This window comes from Penicillium verrucosum (genome assembly GCF_028828655.1).
Source record: "Penicillium verrucosum strain IBT 35672 chromosome Unknown utg000002l_segment0_segment0, whole genome shotgun sequence".
Classification (NCBI taxonomy): Eukaryota; Fungi; Ascomycota; class Eurotiomycetes; order Eurotiales; family Aspergillaceae; genus Penicillium; species Penicillium verrucosum.
In genome coordinates this window covers 5,516,117-5,537,693 of record NW_026643211.1, presented here as the reverse complement: position 1 = coordinate 5,537,693, position 21,577 = coordinate 5,516,117, and the positions used below count along the sequence as shown (strand labels likewise).

At 48.0% G+C, this 21,577-nt stretch overlaps 10 protein-coding genes across 10 annotated transcripts; 4 read left to right on the top strand and 6 right to left on the bottom strand.

The window, feature by feature from the left end:
* Positions 1-506: 506 nt before the first annotated feature.
* On the bottom strand, positions 507-4,385 carry N7516_007697 (SPO22/ZIP4 family meiosis protein; the record flags this gene model as incomplete). Its single annotated transcript, XM_057220417.1, has 17 exons — positions 507-1,019; positions 1,085-1,372; positions 1,461-1,598; positions 1,657-1,820; positions 1,876-1,961; positions 2,021-2,207; positions 2,263-2,408; positions 2,475-2,605; positions 2,659-2,875; positions 2,926-2,961; positions 3,021-3,072; positions 3,249-3,326; positions 3,372-3,627; positions 3,688-3,830; positions 3,886-3,936; positions 3,991-4,284; positions 4,349-4,385. 17 exons carry the CDS (start codon positions 4,383-4,385, stop codon positions 507-509), a joined length of 2,817 nt encoding a protein of 938 aa, XP_057074508.1.
* Positions 4,386-4,831: 446 nt separating this feature from the next.
* On the bottom strand, positions 4,832-6,866 carry acuM (gluconeogenesis transcription factor RDS2; the record flags this gene model as incomplete). Its single annotated transcript, XM_057220416.1, has 7 exons — positions 4,832-4,874; positions 4,935-5,131; positions 5,199-5,950; positions 6,007-6,313; positions 6,427-6,444; positions 6,570-6,592; positions 6,698-6,866. 7 exons carry the CDS (start codon positions 6,864-6,866, stop codon positions 4,832-4,834), a joined length of 1,509 nt encoding a protein of 502 aa, XP_057074507.1.
* A 662-nt stretch (positions 6,867-7,528) lies between these two features.
* N7516_007695 (uncharacterized protein) lies at positions 7,529-8,555 on the bottom strand (the record flags this gene model as incomplete). The annotated part of the gene is made up of 5 exons (XM_057220415.1): positions 7,529-7,681; positions 7,745-7,852; positions 7,911-8,075; positions 8,127-8,211; positions 8,305-8,555. The coding sequence occupies 5 exons, from the start codon at positions 8,553-8,555 to the stop codon at positions 7,529-7,531; spliced, it is 762 nt and encodes a 253-aa protein (XP_057074506.1).
* A 771-nt stretch (positions 8,556-9,326) lies between these two features.
* On the bottom strand, positions 9,327-10,666 carry N7516_007694 (basic helix-loop-helix domain-containing protein; the record flags this gene model as incomplete). The annotated part of the gene is made up of 3 exons (XM_057220414.1): positions 9,327-9,932; positions 9,979-10,493; positions 10,603-10,666. The coding sequence occupies 3 exons, from the start codon at positions 10,664-10,666 to the stop codon at positions 9,327-9,329; spliced, it is 1,185 nt and encodes a 394-aa protein (XP_057074505.1).
* A 1,312-nt stretch (positions 10,667-11,978) lies between these two features.
* Positions 11,979-13,802, top strand: N7516_007693 (uncharacterized protein; the record flags this gene model as incomplete). Its single annotated transcript, XM_057220413.1, has 4 exons — positions 11,979-12,052; positions 12,132-12,243; positions 12,358-13,091; positions 13,139-13,802. 4 exons carry the CDS (start codon positions 11,979-11,981, stop codon positions 13,800-13,802), a joined length of 1,584 nt encoding a protein of 527 aa, XP_057074504.1.
* Positions 13,803-14,567: 765 nt separating this feature from the next.
* On the bottom strand, positions 14,568-14,963 carry N7516_007692 (uncharacterized protein; the record flags this gene model as incomplete). The annotated part of the gene is made up of 2 exons (XM_057220412.1): positions 14,568-14,846; positions 14,949-14,963. The coding sequence occupies 2 exons, from the start codon at positions 14,961-14,963 to the stop codon at positions 14,568-14,570; spliced, it is 294 nt and encodes a 97-aa protein (XP_057074503.1).
* Positions 14,964-16,642: 1,679 nt separating this feature from the next.
* On the top strand, positions 16,643-17,578 carry N7516_007691 (cytochrome c oxidase assembly protein; the record flags this gene model as incomplete). Its single annotated transcript, XM_057220411.1, has 4 exons — positions 16,643-16,839; positions 16,900-16,969; positions 17,037-17,478; positions 17,532-17,578. The coding sequence occupies 4 exons, from the start codon at positions 16,643-16,645 to the stop codon at positions 17,576-17,578; spliced, it is 756 nt and encodes a 251-aa protein (XP_057074502.1).
* A 437-nt stretch (positions 17,579-18,015) lies between these two features.
* Positions 18,016-19,364, top strand: N7516_007690 (replication factor C subunit 5; the record flags this gene model as incomplete). Its single annotated transcript, XM_057220410.1, has 6 exons — positions 18,016-18,102; positions 18,162-18,784; positions 18,852-19,020; positions 19,075-19,173; positions 19,234-19,289; positions 19,340-19,364. 6 exons carry the CDS (start codon positions 18,016-18,018, stop codon positions 19,362-19,364), a joined length of 1,059 nt encoding a protein of 352 aa, XP_057074501.1.
* Positions 19,365-19,907: 543 nt separating this feature from the next.
* On the top strand, positions 19,908-20,473 carry N7516_007689 (uncharacterized protein; the record flags this gene model as incomplete). Its single annotated transcript, XM_057220409.1, has 4 exons — positions 19,908-19,957; positions 20,024-20,082; positions 20,143-20,268; positions 20,391-20,473. The coding sequence occupies 4 exons, from the start codon at positions 19,908-19,910 to the stop codon at positions 20,471-20,473; spliced, it is 318 nt and encodes a 105-aa protein (XP_057074500.1).
* An 80-nt stretch (positions 20,474-20,553) lies between these two features.
* Positions 20,554-21,371, bottom strand: N7516_007688 (mitochondrial 54S ribosomal protein uL16m; the record flags this gene model as incomplete). The annotated part of the gene is made up of 3 exons (XM_057220408.1): positions 20,554-20,726; positions 20,793-21,254; positions 21,314-21,371. 3 exons carry the CDS (start codon positions 21,369-21,371, stop codon positions 20,554-20,556), a joined length of 693 nt encoding a protein of 230 aa, XP_057074499.1.
* Between the last annotated feature and the right edge of the window lie 206 nt (positions 21,372-21,577).

Sequence of the window (21,577 nt, the reverse complement as noted above, 5' to 3'; positions counted from 1 at the left end):
GGCTTGTGCATTCTTTTGCAATTTCTTTTTGGAATCTTTTCGTTTCCTTGCATCTTTGCATCATCTACTGGATTTTCGGTGGCTTGGGCGAGTTTCGTTTCTACTTCCTGATTTCCTTGAGATCATTTCCCCTTCTGATGATACCCATATTTAACCCTTTATTGAGAGGCTGTATGCCATCTCACCATGATCAACCTCCTGGAGTCCTTTCATTCTCTTTATTTTTTATTTTTTATTTTGATCGGGAAAGCATAAGAATACCTAATTCAAGTTTTTCAATTTCATCTCAAAAACCTAACATTTCACTCTACATAAATTCTTCCATCTCGTCAGGGCCCAACTGAGAAGACACCATTGGACATCTCCATCCAATCACCACCTAATGTCAATCAGTAGGCCTTGCTAGACGCTTCTTGCTAACTGCACGCGCACGCACTCTCACCACACACCACACACCACCACCTACTCGAAATCTCCAGACCAAATGAGCTTAACAACCCAAGGTCTTAGACTCCAATCAAGCCCCCCAGTCGATTTTGAAGCGTCTCGACCAGTTGTCTGCCCTGGGCACCTGGCACAAGCTGAGCAATCTCAATGGCCTTGTTCGCCCAACGCTGACAGTCCTCATCTTGCGTAGCACGGTAAAAGTCAGTAGCCTTGTTGAAAGCCACGGTAGCAATTTTGATCAACTCCGCAGCTGGATATGTAAACATTTCACGGAGCTCAGAACCGGTATGCATGATGTCCTGACCGTACTGTGTACTAAAACCCTCGTGATTAACGTCTTCCTCTGCCTCTTCGTTTGCCATTTCAAGGATTTTGTCGAGAACATCTTCAGCAACCTCAGGGTCAGCCATTTCGACATCGAGATTGACAAATTCAAGATAGTCTGGTTGTTGAACTGGCAGAATGGCTAGTGCAAATAGACAATGGAGGTAGCGGGGCAGGGAAACCCGGAAATCGCGCTGCCATGTGGTTGGGGGGTCGTCCTGTAGCTCGCTGAGTTTTAACACGATGCGCTATTGCATGAATGTCAGTAGTTGTCCAGAGAAAGCAGTATATCATCCATAGGAATAGAGCGTACCTTGATGATCTGGATTGCCAATGTGGGTGGTAGGTCCAATTGGAGAGTCAGGTCCATAATAGGTGAGTAAAACTTCGGATCGGGGAATGTGTCGTCGGATGCACATATGTTGGTCACATCGTCCCACTTCTTAAGGTGCATGGCAGCCTCAAGGTCGAAGAATTTGGCAACATCATGGTGCCCGTTTTCCTTGTTATTCGCGACATCTGCCTCCTCCTCTCCATCTTCCCAGCCATGCAAGTCATCGAGTTCCCGGCAATAAGCGCGTACATTATCGTAGTGCGATGCCTGCATATGGTCAGTATGGTCATCAGGCTATGATATTGTGATATTTCCGAGAAATAGTTTGGTATAGACAAGAACTGCTGGAACTAACCTTTTGGGTCGGATCATTCTCACGGCGGGCCCCAAGGGTGCTAACAAGGAGACGGAGGTAAACAACTGCAAATAAATGCGGCCTGGGTGCTTTGGAACCCATCTCGGGGTATGCAATCTCACGATACTGAATCGCCAACTGTAAACTTGTTAGTCAACATAGCCAGAAAGATACCTTGAATTAATTGAAAACAGACATCTCTAGAGTGATCCAGGACAGAAGCAGCCCACAGAAACCCGGAAGAGTTGACAAGTTTCAAAGCGAGTTTGTAAGATGCACAATACAGCCATTGCAGTTGGGTGACTGAGACCTCCTGGTCGCCACCTTCAAACATGCTGTTCTCTTTTGCATAAGACACGGCTGTTGAACGGTCAGTATCAGTAGATAGCTATGGCATTAAAAGGGGAAAACGCACCACTTTGGAGTACAGTCTCGATACAGTTGCCAATCCTCTGGTTAAAGCCTTTTGAGAGTTCTTCGGAAAGAAGAACCATTGCGAATCTGTCCAGGGTAGCTAAGTTAGCCTTGTAGATCAAGTCATAGATTCAAAACATGCTCACATGTGATGTTCCGCGGCGGGAAAGTCAGAGTGATAAATGTCATCTGAAGTCAAACATTTGATGAATTGATCAAGACAGTTCAGTACTTCTTCTGGTTTGCGTTGTCTCTGGGCTTCCATTGCGCATGATAGGAGACTCGTTTGCTTGTGCGGCACCGGGTGCGAAGGAAAACCGAGATAGAAATGCCCTTGTATTTGGTTAGAGTAAATCAGATCAGTGAAAGTTCCATGAACTATCCATACCACGGCCGTCTTTCCCTTCCAGCAAGAGCAACTTGTAAGACAAGTACATCCTCTCGCAATCCACTTGACTTTGGAATAGACCCCGGTCGATTAACCGACGAGCAGCGGTGGTTTCGCCAGTCTTCAGGTAACATGCTACCAGCTTCCTGGAGAAATGTTAGCCCGCTATGCAAGTAAAACTGCAAGTAAAACGAGAGGCTTGTTCCGCTGACTTTTGTATCGCAATCTGGGTTTCCATGGAGCAGTATTGAAAGATCTTCGGATTAGTGCACATCTCAAGCCATAGCTTTGCAGTCCAGTAGTCCTTCTTGAGAAGGGCCTCGCCAGTCATTTTCCAGATGCACTGTAGGCAATCAGTCAGCTATTTTCATTGATGATCATGAAAGTTTGCCTTACAATCAAGGTGGCATGAGCTGGCGTGGCGCTAATTGATGGATATCCACGTTTCTCTAGTGCATCAATTACATCCCGAAGGATGCTAATGCGCTTGAGATCAGAGTACTCCGATCTGCTCAAAAGTAGAAGAAAAGCAACAAAGCATTTCTCTGTCCATTCTCTTGGCAGAGGGTGCATGAGCAAAATTCGAAATGCCTCCATTCCGTCATCCGAACCACTATATAACCATTAGCAAAGTACATCGCCAAACAGGCTGCACCAAGGTACCCTGAATGGTCCATAGATCGGGCAAATTGGAAAATTCTAGATCCATGTTAATATCCGTGAAAAACTTCCAGTTAATACTTGTTGGGATAACTCACATCGGCATGTTCATATCTGTGAGAGGTAACTTATCAACCAGACCCTTCAGGCCTGCAACGATATGGTTAATTCAATTCCACCGAAGATAAACATCAGTCTTGCCTTGGAGTAATTCGTCGTTAGTAGAATTGTTATATCCCATAGAGAGATCCAAAAGGACCACAGCAGGATGCTCCGAGTAACACTAAAAAAGGTCAGCTTCGGGTTTACCACACCTCACCACATACGTACACTTCTCAAGTATCTCGTTTCAATTTCGTAGGTGACGGTTCCCAAGGGGCTTCTAGCCTGTAAAGAAGCCATAACTGTAACATGTTAGTCCAGGTCATCAACTAGATCAACCCACTCACCAAGGGAATGTCGAATAACCAAGTTCCAATTCTCGTGATCTGGAAAATTCGTCCCAGACAAAAGGGAGAAAGACGTGAAGTGGTCGCTTGCTCTCTGCAGCCATATGATTGCAATTTCTGGCAGACGCCGTGCGAGTGCAGAGTCACCAATGATAAAACAAGTTTCGAAAATCCACTCTTCATCATTTGACACAACTGCTAGAGGGAGTTTGGCGAAGAAATGCTCGGCGATATCGACTCGATCCTGCAACCAGGCCTAGAATAATATGTCAGTTCTGGTGTTAACACAACACGGTGTTCCGACAATACAACTCACCAGCCGAACACGAAGCAAGAGGTATCGGATGGTGAGATTTCGGTTGATCGCAGGATCAAGGCCAAGATGAACAGGCTGAACATTCGTCAATCTTACAGCAGCCACAGACAGAATATTTAGTGCAATGTCGCATTGCTGGTTCACTGTTCTTGTTGTTAGATCTGATAAAGTCATCAAGTGAGATATAGGATGATATACCAATGCAAATACGCGCTGCCTTGAGAGCCAGGTCGAGAGCCCTGAGATTCCCTATGAAAAGTCAGATAATCTCACTTCAGCATATATCAGAGATCGTAAAAATACCTAAGAGATCAGGCGTGACAGCCGTGTTCAAGACGGCGAACGCGATAGCCCTCACTTTGCCAAGCACTAGCACATCCTCCGGTTTGTCACCACGCGTAATCATCAGATCAGTGCAGTCGTTCCAAAGCGATGTCCCAATGTCATCAAACTGCTCGCGATTCAACATATTTACCACGATAATGAACGGGTTACTGTTGAGGTCGCTATCCAGTCTGAAGATTACATTGGGGGCGAGGAGAGGACTTGTCGAAGCATTGACTGCGGATAAGATCGTATGCAAGTTGCAAGCAAAGTCTGAGGTGGAAGAATTCGGGGATTAGCTGCTGCACCCAGAGGGAACATGGTGAGCGTCTCATACCTGCCAGAGCCTGGCGTCCTCCAGACAGCTGCGCCATCGAGAAGACTTGGGAATTGGGAGACAAAGAAAGAGAGAGGAAGATAAAAAACAGATAGTAGATGATAAAAGTTGACAGAAATGTTAAGAGAAATGAAAGAGAGTGAGAGAGAAGATGGTTGGAGTTGTAAGAGCGTGGAGGTGGAGGGACGAAAGAGACAACTGAGTCGTGAAGGCTGCGCTCAAACTCTCAGTTTACGTCGGCTCTTACCATTGCAAACGGAACATACCATGGATATACACTATTTCATAGGATTACCTCTCTTCCTATATATCATATCATTCGAGTCAAAACATGCTATTCCATGTTATACACATAAATCAAGCACTATACATTTTTTTCGTGAAGAGCACAGCCAAAACTCGGGGAATCACCAAACCAAAGATGATACCAAAAGAGAAATCCTTGCGTGAGATAAAATAAATAGCAGAGTCTACCAAAAAGTACTATTTATCGATGGGGAGGAAGTTCCCAACGATGAGAGACGGACTGCACAGTGTTAGTTTCGGCACGTCAGGATCTAGTGGACAGTGAGCAGTGAACACTTACATGTTGTGATTGTCCCGTCTGATCGTAAACGAAAAGCAGCAGGTAATACCATCGCCTGTTGAGTTGGGGTTAGGACTCTTCAGCGTGCAACTGGTGAGCATGGCCTTTTGCGTATTGTCGAAGGCGATAGCGCCGAACTTTTCCCAATAACTGACCAATTGATCTTCGACGATGATCTCGTGGATAGCAAGTTTGCCCTACAGAGAAAGTAAACATGTGAGTTGGCTGTGATATGATGTGGGAGTCTCCAATTTTGGAACTTACATCTCGCAGACCCTCAACCGGGACATCAATCAGCTGTGCCATCTCATTGTTTCCTCGGAAGATCTCGCCCGTTCGACGCCAGCAACAGGCCGGAATAGCCATACTGGCAAAGACGCGGTCGTACTCCATAAGACTCCGCTCGAACCACATCTCCACCAGAATCAGTTCAATATCAGTCAAGCTCTGCATGCGTTCTCGGAACTTGGGCCGGAACTTATCGAGCTGCCGCAGAATCTTTTGCCGAGATAATTGTTGCATGTTCTTTTCCATGTACTGGTTCAATCGTGCATATCCCTTGACATAGTTAAACGGTTTCAGTAAACCGGCGTCATATTTTGCTTTGAGAAGCTTGTTCATCCGCTCCTCTGGTGGGTCGGTTCCTGCTGGGTCGGCGGCGGTCATGTAGTATGTTTCCCGAGCTTTGTCATTGCCCACCGTCGAGGTTGGTCGTTGAATGGAGTCTCCTGACGGCACTTGGCTTTGTGCTGGCGGCGGGAGTTGTGCCGGAGGAGGCAGCCCGTTCGGTAGTGCCATACCATTCATCGAATTCATCAAGGATGAATCGGTGTAGATTCCCTGCATGTCTTGATTTTGGAACATCGCCCCATCGTCCAAGAGACTGTTACTGAGGAAATCTCCAAGCAGATTGTACTCGTTGGTCACCTCATGGGCATTAAACATGTACGACGGGTGGAGAGAATGCATATCCTGGAACTGATTCTGACCACTTACCCAGTCGGTATATTGCATGACTGTCATGCCACGTCAGTCGAGTCCAGGGGCAGGAGTGGATTCGTTGCGAACTCACGCTGGGAGTTAGGCTCGAGGCCCTGACTAGATGCAGAAAGATTGCCAGGCGGTACCGTTGAAGGCGGGTTCACAGCTGAAGGTGCGATTCCGATCGTGGTATCAGGGAATGATTGCTGACCAGCAGCATCGGCGACATCGACACTCCTAGGCATGCCTTGAACGGAGCCCAATTCATTGTTAGACGAGCCCTCGTCGTCTGCAGCAGAAAGTTCGTGTTCGCCGCGTCCTCGTTTGGCGGTTTCCCTCGGCTCGTCATGGCACAGGTGGCCGATGTTCCGCTTTATACAGCGCGTGCAGGGCCGTTCCTTCATAGATTCAGACAGGTCAGCTGGTGCAATTTATTTTTCCGCGAGTCTGCCTTCAGGGTTTCAGATGTGACGGGTCGCGAACGGGGAAAGGGGAGACAGAGGCGTCGTACTGAGTCACAGGTCATATGCTGTCCCACGCGAACAAAATCCCGTTAGCAAAGCCAGTTCCTCCAATAGATATGCGCCAGCACTAATACCATGGCCTATCGCGTATAGCAATCAAGCATAATGACATCCCAAGAGGTAAACTTACTGAGCGGCGACAATATACACAAGCTAGAATTGCGGGAACTTCTCGTTAGCAAAGATGTTCTTATCGTTATGCGCAACAGAATCGGGCGCGCCCAGATCCCTGTCGTATGCTGCGCAACGGCACCTTACCGTGATTCACCTTCCGGCGCTTCTTGGGACTGGAGTGACTCCCTGAGCCGGTCGTTTCAGCCTTGGCCGCAGATGTTTGCGAGTTCTTGACGCTCGTATCCTTCCCTGCATCAGTGGACCTGGATTTTGTCGCATTGGAAATGCCCAACGGCGCATTCTTTTCGGACATTGCGCAAAAGTTGAGAACCACCAGGGCCAGAGTGAAATGGCTGCCTGCAGACCAGTTGGTAGTTGGTAAACGTCAAAAAGTTCTTGGGGATGGAGAAAGCGGAGTCACCCCTCCGAACTCCTCCGCATGGGGTTGGCTGTTTGGGCACACGCCACTTTCGGGGGCGAGACCTCGGTCGAGGAATTACGTTTTTCTATTCTTATAATTGGAATTTGGATTGAGACCATTGTACTCCGTGTAAAAATGCATAACTCGTGTTTTATTGATTTTCAACCGTTTAGTCTTTTTCCCCCCTCTCATGCAGTGGGGGCCTCGGGTTGCCTAGTTATCTTTGAAGCCAGGAACTCCTCCTCAGACTGGACTGGGTGCGCATGATACTCGTTAGCCCTTGAAATAGGATATCCTTTGTTGAAAAAAAGATGCGTTCAACCGTGCGCGGTCCCACAATATGCAGCTATTCAGTGACTGCATTGAGATTCGAGCACGCGACGAGGATTGCCGATGTGATTCCTGGTCGCCAAGCTCTGGCGGTACTTGGTTTTGCGTTTTTAATAAGCGCGCCTACTCTGGGTCCGAGGGCCTTCATGTACCAATCATAAGCATCGAAACTCCGGTATTGGTTGGTTGTTGGTTGGATGGTGTGGTGATGCCCAGTGGGACGATCAGTCGTTGGGCATCGAGTATAGATCCAAAGCAGCTTGTGCACGGGTGATGGCATCGCCGAGTCCTGCGAAGGGGGCGGTGTTGCTTTGCATGGATTGAAGATGGCCATGCAGTTGCTTCATGAGTCCTTGGACTTCGGGGTCGGTCTCCAACTAAAATCAAACACAATGGTCGGTTAACAGAGCGAGCACGTGTGGTTCGCAAGCAGTCCATACATCATCTAGTGTTATTTGGCTATCTTTCGCGCCAAGAAGGACGAACTCGGAGGAACCAGAACCCTCGGCTTGAGGGAGTGCATCCAGCTGTCGGAGCACGGGGTGTTCCTGCGGTCGCAAAATATTAGCCAATCCCGCTTGGAAGCAAGGTGCGTTTGCTGCATACATTCTTAGTCTGTCGTTTCCTTTCAACCTCGGCCCGTTTGGCATTCTTGTCCATTTGCTGGAGTGACTTCGTCTCCCCAGCAAGGAGCGCTTCTTCTTTGGCAATTTCGGCTTTTAATAGATCGACGCTATCGTTCATCGTAGCCAAGTGAGCCTCGAGCGACCGCTAAAAAATTAATCGGGATGGACTTGACGACAATCGTAGAGGGTCACATACGTGCTCATTCAGCGCAGATTCGTAGTCGAAGTTGGATTCCTTCGTTATGGGTGGAAACGGCATTCGCGGGAGTCGTTTGCTTAAACTAAAACAACACAGTTAGTACCTAGGTATCATCATTCTCTCTCAAGACACTGGTAGCTCTGCGGAAGCTACCAGACTGAGCATGGCGTCCTACTTTCGCACAACCGCTTGCACGGCACCCTGTGCCTCGATGCGCTTGCGCTCATTTTGATTCCGCATTATCACCGGTCGCTCGAGGGAGTGGAACATGTCTTTGACCTTTTCCTGGACAGGTTCCGGTAGAGGGGTCCATTTCGACTTGATGGTCTTCTCTGGGACGCGGCGGACGTGAGGTTTGAGATAGGCATAGCGCTTGGATTCGTCCTCCTGCGGGATATCGTCGGTGTGTTTTCGCTTTGGAGGCATGGTACATATGTAAGTTGAGGGTGTTGGGTCTTGTCGAGATCTAAAATTAAGGTTACGTCGACGCGTCTTCACATGCAGGCAAAACAGAGCGGTGGAGACAGAACATGGAGATACTAGCAGCATTCCGACAGGTCTTGGTAGTCTTGGCCTTTATTAACATATTCGTACACACTAGTATTTCGTATCGAAGACTAAGATAGAAGCTGGAGACATGTCCTTGAAATGTCAAATTACCTAGGTATAGTATTATCTATGTCAGCTTAAAAACTAAATGTGTACATATAGTAGAGAACAACGACACACCTATAACTATAGCTTTTGGCAGGGCAGTGCTCTCTAGTTATATTATAAGCCAACTATGTTGTACGCAGGAATATATATACCTTAATATATGGACCAACTCTATTTTTTTTTCATAAAAAAACCATTTGAAATACTCAAACTATGTTCTACCAATACAGGCTTTTCGAACTATGCAACAGGGTATCGATATTTGCCGAGAACAAGCCGGAATATGACTCGTATCACCTACAGCGGTTAGATGGGGACAAAAAGACGGCAAAGAAACAGTATGAAGAGAATGAAAAAAAAAAAAAAAAAAACAAAACAAAACAAAAGGTATCTTGTCGCTGGGATTTTCCAAGATGAAATGCCCACTCGCCGGCGTGCATACACAAAACTGTCCACCCGCTGAAACGCTTGCAATCACCGCCAAGAAAAGAGGCATCCATGAGATCATAAATTAACGTTGTGATCGTGTCACAGAGGGTATCAACGCGGCATAACCAAGCCATTGATGCCCTTCAAGTCATGCAGTTGGCTTTGGAGTATGTCATTCCCATGGAGAAGGTCCTCAAGCCAGTCAGCAGCTCCAGTGAGCATTGCGCTTTTGCTGAACCCGCCACCTCTGAGCGCAGGGACGAGTGTGCACAAATCTTCGAAGCCTTGACGAATGAGATTTCGGCGTTTCTGCTCTGAAAGAATATGGTTGGTCCGCTTTTGTTCCTCTGTAAGATTCTCTCGTGCAGCTTTGGACCCTGGCTGTAGTCGGGCTTTTCGAGAACTGTCTGTTGATACCCGTCGGCCTTTGCTGATAGATCCTCTAGATTTCCTTGAGTGAGGTCGTGCATCATCGTCATCGGAGTATTCGTCAGCCTCCTCTTTCACGACTCTTGAGCGTTTCCGAGGGTGTAAGCTCTCGTCCAGGACAGCACCACTTCGGAAGGTGGGACCTTGAGGAGGAGCCCCAACCATGCGTTCTGGACTAGGTGCTCGTGTGTTTGCTGCACTGCTTTGTGGCTCGAAACACCCGAGATGATCGAGCAGGTCACTTGTCCGCTGTTCCTCGTCGGGCTGGTCAGGGGGGGCGAAGATAGCCTTGATCCATGAAACTAGCATCTGAGCCCCATCGCAAACTGCGGACCTTCCTTGATGGATGTTGGTCTGCGGGAATGGGGTCACGGACGTCGAAAAACATCTCCGAGGTATGATATCCAACCGGTACATCAGCCCGGGGTGGAGATGAAGTTGAACCATGTGCAGTACTGCCGGTATGTGAATTGGTTTTTCGTTGTGTCCCAAGGGCAGAGAGAGTGTGTCCCGCGAAAGTCTGTTGTGCCAACGCAGATCCCAACTCTGATCCGTTTAGACCGTTGTGGTAGAGCATGGAGGTTGCGGCAAAGATATCCGAGCTTGTAGGGTTGTCTGTCATCATTCCCCCGGGTGCTTTGCCTAGCCCATGCTGCTGAAATGAAGGCTGTGATAGGGACGTGGTTGATCCCTCAAAGTTGGGTGGCAGCTCACCTGACCAGTCAAAGTTGGAAGTCCCGGGTTTATGTTCTTGTCGCATCCAGAAATCATTCGTAAAGTGGTTTGCGTTCATGGTAGTAAAGAAGTTGTTGAGCATGTTGGATTCGTTATCATCAAGAAGAGAAGGCCCTGGGGGAGAGCAGGTGCCTGTTCAAAGGGTATGTCCATGGGGGAGAGAAAGGAGTCTATAATCGGGTTAAAGAGGGAACGGTACAAAATGATGCTCGGGGCAGCTCACATCCAAAGGGAGCAGCCGGAGGGGATTTGCGCCCAGTCCGAACTTCAGTCCCATGTCCATTCATAGTGAGGATTGATCCAATATATAGAGGAATTTGTATGCCGGAGTGTCGGTCAAGAAAGGGTTGCCACTCTGATGCCAAGAGTAGCGCGGATCAAGGCGACACTGTCATGCCTTGGACTCAAGTGCAAACAGTCTGCGATCAAAGTGATAGCGAAGGTTTGACTCCACAAAAGAGGGACGCGGGGAGGGGGGGTTTAGATCAAAGCCACGGGGTTCTCCAGGGTTGATAATGCGACTCGATAAGAAACCGGTTCGGTTCGGCGCAATGGGAATAAGAACAAGAAGGTCAGGCAGAAGTGGAAAGAAAGAAAGAAATGGAAGAGGATCAAGAGAGTGTCCACAACCAAGAGAGATCGAGAAGAATACGTGGAGAGTTTCGCATCAAAAAAACAATCCTGCTGTTCGGCCTCGACCTGATCACATGCAAAAAATTGAGCGCGTGACGTAACAGTACGAAAATTACCAAGATTATCGCCGTTCCGGTGTGGCTTGCAATGTAACCCCGGTATTTAATACGTTCCCGGGGAAGAGCTCATGTGCTGTTTGACTGGAGAACCCCCTTCCCGAGGCCCTTAGAACTGACTTAGACTGACCTTTGTCTCCATTCCTGCGCTGCAAGTACTACACAAGTATACTGCAGGTACCCTTTTTATTACAGCTTGATTCTTGATCTACATTCGGAATACATCACTCTTTCCTTATATCCTTTCTCTCTTTCTCTCTTTCTTTCTTTCTTTCTTATTTTGCAGGGGGAAAATTCCCAGATAAATTGGGTCCGGTTCATCTCCCTATTTTGGATAGTTCTCCTAGGATCGTCCATCCGTCACGGGGTTTCCTTAAATTAAAACATTCGCCTTGTTCAGCCCCGCAATCCCGATTGTCTTCCCAAGGTTTGCCCCGAAAGGCCCAGTTGCTTCGGATGATCGTCCTCTGTCTTCTCTTAACTGGTCCCCCGAGTTCGGATTTCGATCTTGTTGGCGGGAGCTTTTCTGAATTTCCCACCTGGGCAGCGACCGAGGTGTAACCGAGTCTCTAACAGGCCCATTACATGGGATTCACGATCCACATACTAGTCTAGAAAAACGATCGTGCAAGTGTCAATTTCCTCTGCCGGAGAATACTACCCAATTTTCGGAAGGTGCAATTGTTAGGTCACCCACGGATAAAACCGATTAAGCTCTTACACCTCTTGATTTTCTGATTGGTGACAAGAGACTTGTGAATCCCATCAGAGTTTATTGTTGGCTGACCCCCCTTCATCGCCGATTAGTTCGGGGAACTGTGATGTTGAACACCTCCCGACGGATCATGACATGAAGGTTTCCGGTAGCATGGAACCTACATTCCGGAGACGCCATGGAAGGGACAACGTCCGGGTATTCAAGCCGTGAGTCTATGCGATCTGTTACCCTTGTGGCTTGGTGCAACTGTGTGATCTGAAGAGCTCTTGCTGATCGTGACTGTAGCCTCCTTCGCGCCTACGCCCTGGGGTACCTGTCTTCCGTGACCCCGAAATTGGTGTCGTATGTACGCCGATTGCGCAATAAGGACTGGACTGCGCAACAGAAACTTCAAGAGGTACGTCGCGACATCAGCTAAATGTGGACCTGTTATCGCGACTTATCATGTCACCCGTTTTCTCCGATCTATTGTGCAAATGAAGTGCTATAGCTAACCCTGATTTGAGAATAGTTAGTTAAAGTGTTGACTGGCCCTTCGCGTCTAAACAGTTTCCCAACAGCGTGTGCTTCCCTGGTCGGTGGTTCAACCCTACTACCAATAGGATTCTATCGTCTGTGTGCATTGGTCACAGCAGGGCTCTCCAAACATGAAATTCAGATTTCACAGAGGCTCGACCGCTTAATTAGATTCGTCATCACTTTTCTATCTGGGTGGTTCAGTTTTCAACTGCTGAACAGCAACCGCATCTGTCTACCAACAGAAGATGCCAGACCTATCCGGAACTCCACAGATCAGGGGAAGGACTCTGATCAGGTCATGGCCAATCCGCTGAAGCATCACCGCCCAGAATTAGCAGGGAGGACAATGGACCTCACCATCTACATGGTCACAAGAGCTGTAGATGCGGTCGCGTGTGCTGCATGGGGTCGCTGGTCCCGTCGCCGCCGGGCACAGAATCGCTGGACGACTATTGAATCCCTGGCCCCTGGCTTCGCCGACGCAACTGTCTTTGCCATGAGTGCCGCTGTAGTCATGTGGGCGTGGTTTTATCTTCCTGAAAGACTGCCCAGAACCTACGAGAAGTGGATCGGGGAAGCTGCTCAGGTCGATTCGCGTTTAATTGAAGCCTTGCGTCGTGTTCGACGGGGAGTATTTGTTTATGGAAAGGATACAGGCCAAGCACCTCTTCTCCAGTCGATGTGCAAAGACTACAACTGGCCAGAGGTTTGGGGGACCCAGCAAAAGTAACGCCGATCCCTTGCGAAATGGTTCACATGGGCTGTGGTCCCAGTTGTGAGAAACACGCATTGTCTCGATTTGCCAAAACCTTCAAATTTGCCTGTGCAACCTACATACCCCTACAAATTGTCTTCCGTCTGCGCAGGATGAAATCTGCAACTGCCCTCCGTCGGGCCCTTTCTGATGCAGCACAATCATCTGCCTTCCTCGCATCTTTTGTGAGTTTATTTTATTACGGCGTCTGTCTCGCTCGGACACGACTTGGCCCCAAGATCTTCGATGCGAAGACTGTCACTCCGATGATGTGGGACTCTGGGCTTTGTGTCGGTGCGGGATGTCTCATGTGTGGTTGGAGTATATTGGTTGAAAAGACGCGGAAGAGACAGGAGCTAGCACTATTTGTGGCACCCCGGGCTGCCGCCACGGTTTTGCCACGGTTGTATGATAAAAAGGTACGTATCGGACCCTCGCATCTCCTGTCCACAACAGGGTTACACCCACATCCCCTCCACTCCCTTCTCAATGTCTCCAAATTAGCCTGCCGCAGGCTCCAAAACAATCACGAGGTACTGACGTGTGTTGGTGTTTCCCAGTATCAATATCGAGAGCGTGTTGCATTTGCTGTTAGCGCTGCTATTCTTATTACTTTCCTCCGCGAGCGACCTAGCATGATACGAGGTGTTTTTGGTCGCATCACATCGAGTGTGTTGAATTAGACTTTCTTTCAGTGAGATGCTTCGAAGGCATCAAACGGTTGTATTAGTTATCGGTTATTTTAGACTTCGGGTCTGACTTCTGGGTGCCATTGCCCTGTATTATTTTTATGAAATTTGCATCCTTACGCACTTTGAGATGTTCCAAGCTTGATGATACCGGTTAATTATGGTGGTCCGTGGATATTCCGGGTTTTCAATGCCCTGTACCTACATAACCCCGTGGGGTATGTATACATAAGGCATAGACATCTTTAAGCATCTATAACATTAGTGGATCTAAATTACTACTGGCAATATGAACCATGGCATACTTAGTCGAAGTAGGTGTTTCCAAGTCATACAACAAGCTCAAGGCGGACGCAGAGTGGTGGCTCCATAATTCGAATGGCAATGTCGATCTTGTGATCATTATTCCCATCAATCGAAATGAGCCCAAAATCAAGTTCAAGACTTTTACTTTGGAACAAGTGGTTTCCACGTGGAGCAACCGAACCGCCTCCGCCATGTCCCGACTATACAACAGACTATCATATCATCTCGCGGACCCGCCGCAGATATTGTTGTGAGCCCACCAGTACCTTTGAACATCGGGTTTGAGCAGATGTTTGTCGCCAGCCAGTCCCACCCGAGCGTGACGTCGATATCGCACTTGATATGCCGAAGAACATTCCGAACAGAGTCTGGGGCGCTCAATGGCCATGAGTCCACATCCTGGAGCACAAGCTTTTTTTTTCGGTTTACACATTGGTTTTACACATTGTATTGTTAGCTGTTAGCCCTCTTAGCTTCCTCAAAGAATGATACAACCGAATATCGGAATAGAGGGTGCTGGTTGCGTCGTCTTAGAGATGTGTAGCCCTTGCACCGCACACAATTGTCGTATGAAACCGTTGGAACAGATTCACGGTCAAAGTACCGGGTCTTGGGTCTTTGTTTCTCAAATCGGCTGGGCGCTTGCCTTTGTACTTGTCGTCGGAATATATAACTAGTCGTTGCGGTATACCAGACGAGCTCATGACTGCCTCGTGTCAAAAGATGAAGTACCTAGTAAACTTTGCCTTCTTGTTTTTGAGGAGAGTGTATCCTTAATGCTGGATATATTAGACAGGGCAAAAGAATCATAGGTTCAGTTAAGAGGTCACTTACCTGGCTCCGCTTCATTCTTGTAAGTGGACACCAACAATGAGAATAATTGGATCTGAGCAAGTCAGTCTTGGAAAAATAGTGTCTTAACGAATGTCAAATAAAGTGATCAAGTGAGAAGAAGTTGGAAGGCAAAGTGAGAGATGGCGATGGATGGAAAATATACCAGCAGGGGACTCACAGAAGGCTGTGGGATAATGGTAAAGTGCTGAAACTGCCTAGATGGGGGTGTAAGTCCTTGAAGACAGAAGACGCGGAAGATGAAGATGGTTGTAGGAAGAGGAAAGATAATGAAGGTCATGAAGGTTTATATAGTACATGCTGTTTGTTTTCCATCTCTTACATAGTACATAACTGAATGTCTGAATACCCAGATAAGGTTAATAAAATTAATGTCTTCTAAAATGGGCATAGGACTTTTAAAGTAAATTAAATTTGAAATGAATCTGAAGTGAATCTGAATTGAATTTGACTTGAATTGGCAGATCTCTTGGCCGCTAGTTTAGGGGTGGGTGAATCTTTATAGGGTAGACTGGGCTTGTAAGTGATCCGTCCAGTAGAGAGCATGATTATGCGACGATCCCCGACCCTGCCATTCGAACCGGTCCCAGTGGTTAACTATTGCGAAGTGCGGCCTTAAAACCATGTCGCGAAAAACATCGAAACGGATATAGAACCACTGGGCCGCAATATGGGGGTTGTCCCGTAGGTTAATACTGGCGATGCGCATCCTTTCAGTGGTGTCGTCGGTCTTCCAGTCCTCGTACCGAGGAAGGTGTCGCATCAGATCATCCCAATGTAGATCTGCTGCGGAAAATGGGACAAAAAGGTGCGCAGGCCCAAGCATCCTTACCATAGACTCGAGTTCGTTTCGTCTCCGAGCCCAGTATGGGCGCGTTCATTTATAAAGAGCTCCTGGAGCTCCTCGATCGGACGAAAGTTGAAGATGCTGACACACTGTGCCTGTTGGTAGGAGACAGTGGAGATAGCGATGGTGACTGCTTCTGGCGATGGAGGAGATAGAAGACCAAAAGAGGACGTGGGAGGGAGAGGGGAAGAGAGGTGGGGGTTGAGAGGGGGGGTTGAGAGGGGGGGGTTGAGAGGGGGGTAAATAAGGGAAAGAGAGGTTAGATGAGGAAGGTGCCTACCTAGGAGTGAAATAAGGAAGGAGCAGGGGACTCTAGGAGGAGCTTCTAAGAGATGCTACTCCCGATGTCCTTAGGTAGTATAGAGCATCCTTGGAGAGATCTTTTCCAGTGATGCTCCAGGAATAGAATACCCGCTCAATAAGACCATAATAGAAACTGTCCAATATCTGTATAAAAAGACAAATACACAACTCATATTTCATTATCACTATCACTAATAGTGATAATGCTACGAATAGCAGTTTGTTCTAGCGATCCTCTTCATCAAACTCCGGAATAAGGGGATCTCGAAAGGGGGGGTCCCATTACCAGTTAACTATAATGGCCAGGCTCTCGCTTGGTCCAATATAACTCTCCACTTCCAAGGTTGTTGTGTAGGGAGTGCCATAGTTATATACCCGTGGACCTGCTTGGCAAGTGCCAAGCATCACTTGCCGCAGACACCCAGAGTATGCAAACCCTGCAAACCGCTTGGGAGCGTTGTCACGTGTTGAGGATACGCTGGGTCTCATGCGACTCAACATCTGATCCCATTGAAGTCATAGAACCATGTTTTCACGATTAACCCCCTGGTTGGGGCGCTCTGTGCTGACGGGGACGATCCCTCAGCGCTCAATCTACCTCCAGAAGAGCGTCTTCGAGGTAGAGCGGAGGTACTTTTCAAGGAATTTCCTGCTTCATGAACGCAATACATCCGCGACGCCTTTTAATACCCCAGAATCGCAAAAGCGCAATGCCTCTACAATGTGAGCTGCCATTGGATACGCATTTGAGGGAACCCTTGTCCTAACAAAGCCACCGATCAGGTACTATACTATCAGTATGATCCTCGGAACGGTTGCCCTTGCATATGGATCTGTCCCTCTTTACAAAATGGTATGCCAAGCTCTCACTCGATCTAGAGTACATCCTAGACAGGATCTCATTCTGATCCCAATTGCAGATCTGCCAACAGACCGGTTGGGGTGGTCAGCCCATCCTCACCCACCGAACCGGAGACGGTGATACCTCTGCACGTGTGACACCAGTGACAGACTCTCGTCGTCTACGCATCACATTCAACGGCTCGGTATCGGATGTCCTCCCTTGGAAGTTTACTCCCCAGCAGCGCGAGGTCCGAGTGCTACCCGGCGAGACGGCGCTGGCATTCTACACCGCAACGAATAAGGGCCCGCAGGATATTATTGGAGTCGCAACATACAGTGTCACGCCAGGTCAGGTTGCACCGTACTTTAGCAAGATCCAATGTTTCTGCTTTGAGGAGCAGAAGCTCAATGCGGGAGAATCGGTCGATATGCCTGTTTTCTTCTTCATTGATCCTGACTTTGCTACCGATCCTAACATGAAGGGTATTGATACTATTACCCTTTCATATACCTTCTTCAGTAAGTTTTGTGTCTATTCGCTGCTTTCTTGGCCTGGTCTAACCCCAAAGCAGAAGCGAAATATGATGACAACGGTGTTCTGACGCCAATCGCGTCATAAGAAGCTCATACCAAGGACACATTTGGGTACTGTATTTTCAACTATGTGGATTTGCATAGACTTGGACATCCAACGGTGAACGAAGAAACATGCAGAAACATGCGTGGTGTTGTGTCCGGCCTTTTCGCATTCATCTCATCTCTCAAAGCAAATTTTGCATGTACTATACATCTCGGAGTTTGGCGGAAGGCTGCCAAATGCCTAGAAAACTATATATCTGTATATATCATTGAATTTATTCAACTGTAATTGTACAATCTTCATCGAATTAAAGCTCTTCGATGCGCTTTGCTGCATCCATTGATAGTGGGAGCGTGCACGGACCAGTGATTAATTAGGCGCGTGTCTGGACGCGTTCTCCAGTCCGCATCCTCTATCGAAAAACCACCAGCACTCCACTTCCTCAATACTCTCAACAGCTACGCGGAGTTTTCAAAATGGCTCTCCTTGTGGACAAGCTGCGGCCACGCACCCTTGATGCTCTCTCGTATCACCCCGAGCTCTCTGATCGCCTGCGCTCACTGGTAAGAAACCCTGACCCGCGGAACATGAACACGATTTTGATACAAGGTACCATCCATAGGCACAAAGCGGAGATTTCCCCCATTTACTGGTCTATGGACCCTCGGGTGCTGGCAAGAAAACACGCATAATCGCAACACTAAAAGAACTGTACGGCCCCGGTGTCGAGAAGATTAAGATCGACGCTAGAGTCTTCCAAACGACAAGCAACCGAAAGCTAGAATTCAACATTGTCTCGTCGGTATACCACCTGGAAATCACCCCCGCAGATGTCGGACAATATGACCGAGTCGTCGTCCAGGAATTGCTCAAAGAGGTTGCGCAGACGCAACAGGTGGATCTTGGTGCGAAGCAGCGGTTCAAGGTCGTCGTGATCAACGAAGCCGACCATCTCACACGTGATGCCCAAGCAGCTCTCAGAAGGACTATGGAGAAATACAGTCCTAATCTGCGATTGATTCTCCTGGCCAACAGCACCTCCAACATCATTGCACCGATTCGCTCCCGAACCCTGCTGGTCAGGGTTGCCGCGCCTACTGAAAGCGACATTTGCTCTGCGCTCCATCTTGCAGGGAAAAGGGAAGGATGGACAGAGTCCGAGGTGCTTAACAAGAGGATTGCAAAGGAGAGTGGACGCAATCTGCGTCGTGCGCTGCTCATGTTTGAGTCCATTTATGCGCAAAAGTGAGTATTCGCTTCGATACTCATTAAACTGGATTTTGGAGGCTTACCCTTTTTTTTTGTAATTTAGTGAAAAGGTTACAGACCAGACTCTCATCCCGCCTCCGGACTGGGAGGCTCTTGTTGCTCTCACGGCTGATGAGATTCTGGCCGAACGGTCACCAGCTCGACTGTTGCATGTCCGCGCACGTCTTTATGATCTTTTGACTCATTGCATCCCACCGACGACTATTTTGAAGGTGTGTATCCACATTTATAATTAATATGATCCAGATACTAACTATTGGCGCTAGACCTTGACATTCAAACTCGTGCAACGAGTTGATGATGCACTGAAGCCAGAAGTTATCAAGTGGTCTGCCTTCTATGAGCACCGCATCAAGCTGGGAAGCGTAAGTCATTGATGATGATTGTTGCTGTCAATTCAAGCGCTAATGAAGCACTCAATACAGAAAGTAATCTTCCATCTCGAAGCATTCGTGGCCAAGTTCATGCGCATCTATGAAAGGTATGCTTTCCCTAGATGATCTAACCGAGACATAACTAATAATAGACTAGTTACCTGATGGGCATGGACTTTTGATTACTCACTACCAACAAACCAAGACAATGGATGAATGACGATTTGTACACTAAGGTGGTTTTCGGTGAGAATGGGATTGAGGAGGTTATGGTCTGCTATTAAGCAGAATCATGCATTTTCAAAATCCCCAGGTATCCGATTTATTTCCATTTTTCACAGGCGCATACAGGCATTTGCTGAAGGATTCTGGCGTTATATCACTTGTCATTGTGTACTATCTCTGAGGTAGTAGAAATATCTTTGCATACATCGATCTCTCAAACTCATAGTTATATATGCACTTCAACAGTGAAGCTGTATCCGCATTGTGAGTAGTAAGTAGTATAGGTTTGATATCAACCCCGAATTGTGTATATCAGAAGTCCACGGGGTCTCTTCTTAGCCTACGTCATCACATCCCCGTCATCCATAAACTGGACCACCCACTAGAAACATTTGAATAGCTTTCATCTGTTGATCAGGAATTTCTGCTATATTTTTATAATACTGTATCTATCATTGTCCCATCACTATACCTCTACCCCAACACGAACAGCATCCAAAATGTCCGACTCCAGACTTGTTGATATGGAACCCGGCGGAGAGAGCACTCAGTATGGACTGCATCAAGACCGCATCTTACAATTGCCTAATTGCTCTTCACTAATAACAGGGTACAGATATGAGTCTATCAGACAATTCACACTAAGTCCCTTAAAGCAAACTGGACAATTAGGGGGTGTGTCCTTCCTCGGAGATAATCCTGAGTGCACTATAGCAATGACTGACCTCATATAAGTCGGCGATAAGCACACTACAAGCGAAGTTGGCCCTGGGCTAGGAACACATACCCCGGCACAAAGCAATGACGAGGATTTCCAGGCCCAGAAGCTAGGCATGGGAGCGATCGCAGACTCTGGTAAAGGTAAATGCTGAATATATTTTCCTTGTCTAAACTCCTAGTATCAAGACAAAAGATCCATCGGAGGGGCCCGTGCCTCGATGGCTCCCAAAGAGACGCAAACAGCTGATGATAATGTACAAAAGATATGAAACGTGCCGAGGACGATGCTGTGGCCAAGGCCCGCAGACAGCAGGGGTACGGGCCTGGGTCTGGTGTCGGGGCCTAGTGGGCGAAGACGACGACAAAAGCAAAAGACATGACCGATGAAAAAAAAAGGGAAAACGGTATCATGCGGGAAACGACAGTTTATTGGGTAGGTTCGGAGCTGGAGGAGGAGCTCTCCGGAGGTGAAGCGAGGTCGTTGGTACCAAGAGGCGGGTTTCTGCGCGCCCGCTTGAGAGAGTCGAGAGTGACACCGTTTCCGAGCTTTGTGATACCGACGACAGGGGGGTCATCCTTTTTAACGAATTCCCAGAGACCTAATGAATGAGAATGAACATCTTTCGTACCCCCAAAATAGTACATGTAGAGAATGCATAACCTACCAGGCAATTTGTGGCCCGCCAATCTGAAAGCCTCGCGGGCAATCTTCTCGTGGACATCTCCCTTCAATTCAAAGACGATTCGGCTCACGGGCAGTCGGACAGTCCAGTAGTCGAACTTACCCTTACCCTTACCCATACGCTGCTCGTTACCCTTGGTGTAGACACCAATGTTGGCGCTGACACGCTTGTACAGCTTATAGTTCATTCCTCGTAGCCGCCGCTTGATAGTCTCTTCGGCGATCTTCAGCGCCGATGCGGGCATGCGGCGGTCGTGGTCTTTCATGCGCAGACCGAAGTCTCCCCACACAACTGTTGTTCCTCGGGTGGATCCGCCGGTAGCGACGTGAGGGCGACCTTTGGGGGATTTGGATTTTTCTTGGAATTTCGGGGTCAGCCAATCAAGGGCGGGCGAGGTGGTAGAGAAGCATCGTGATAGAGAAAAGGTGGCCAGCGGTCCCGACACTGTGTCGCACTGTTAGTCTTCGGCCGAATGGATTTTCTGGGAATTAAATGGTTCGTACAGGTTGGCCGCGTGCAGGCGGAGAGCGGTCCAGCAAACATCTTGATCTGTGGACCCATTGTGAGGAGGGAGGCGGCGAGATATACCAATGTTGCGAAAGGCTTCGTTACTCCGGCACTTTTCGATGATTGGCACTAGTCCCGAAGGGGAAGGGTGGTATACACGTGACATATACACTTAATGTACCTTTTGGCCTTGTAAATCAGGCTGCAATGACAGTCCACTATGTAACTACGTACAGCATCTTTCATTCTAGAGTAGCTCT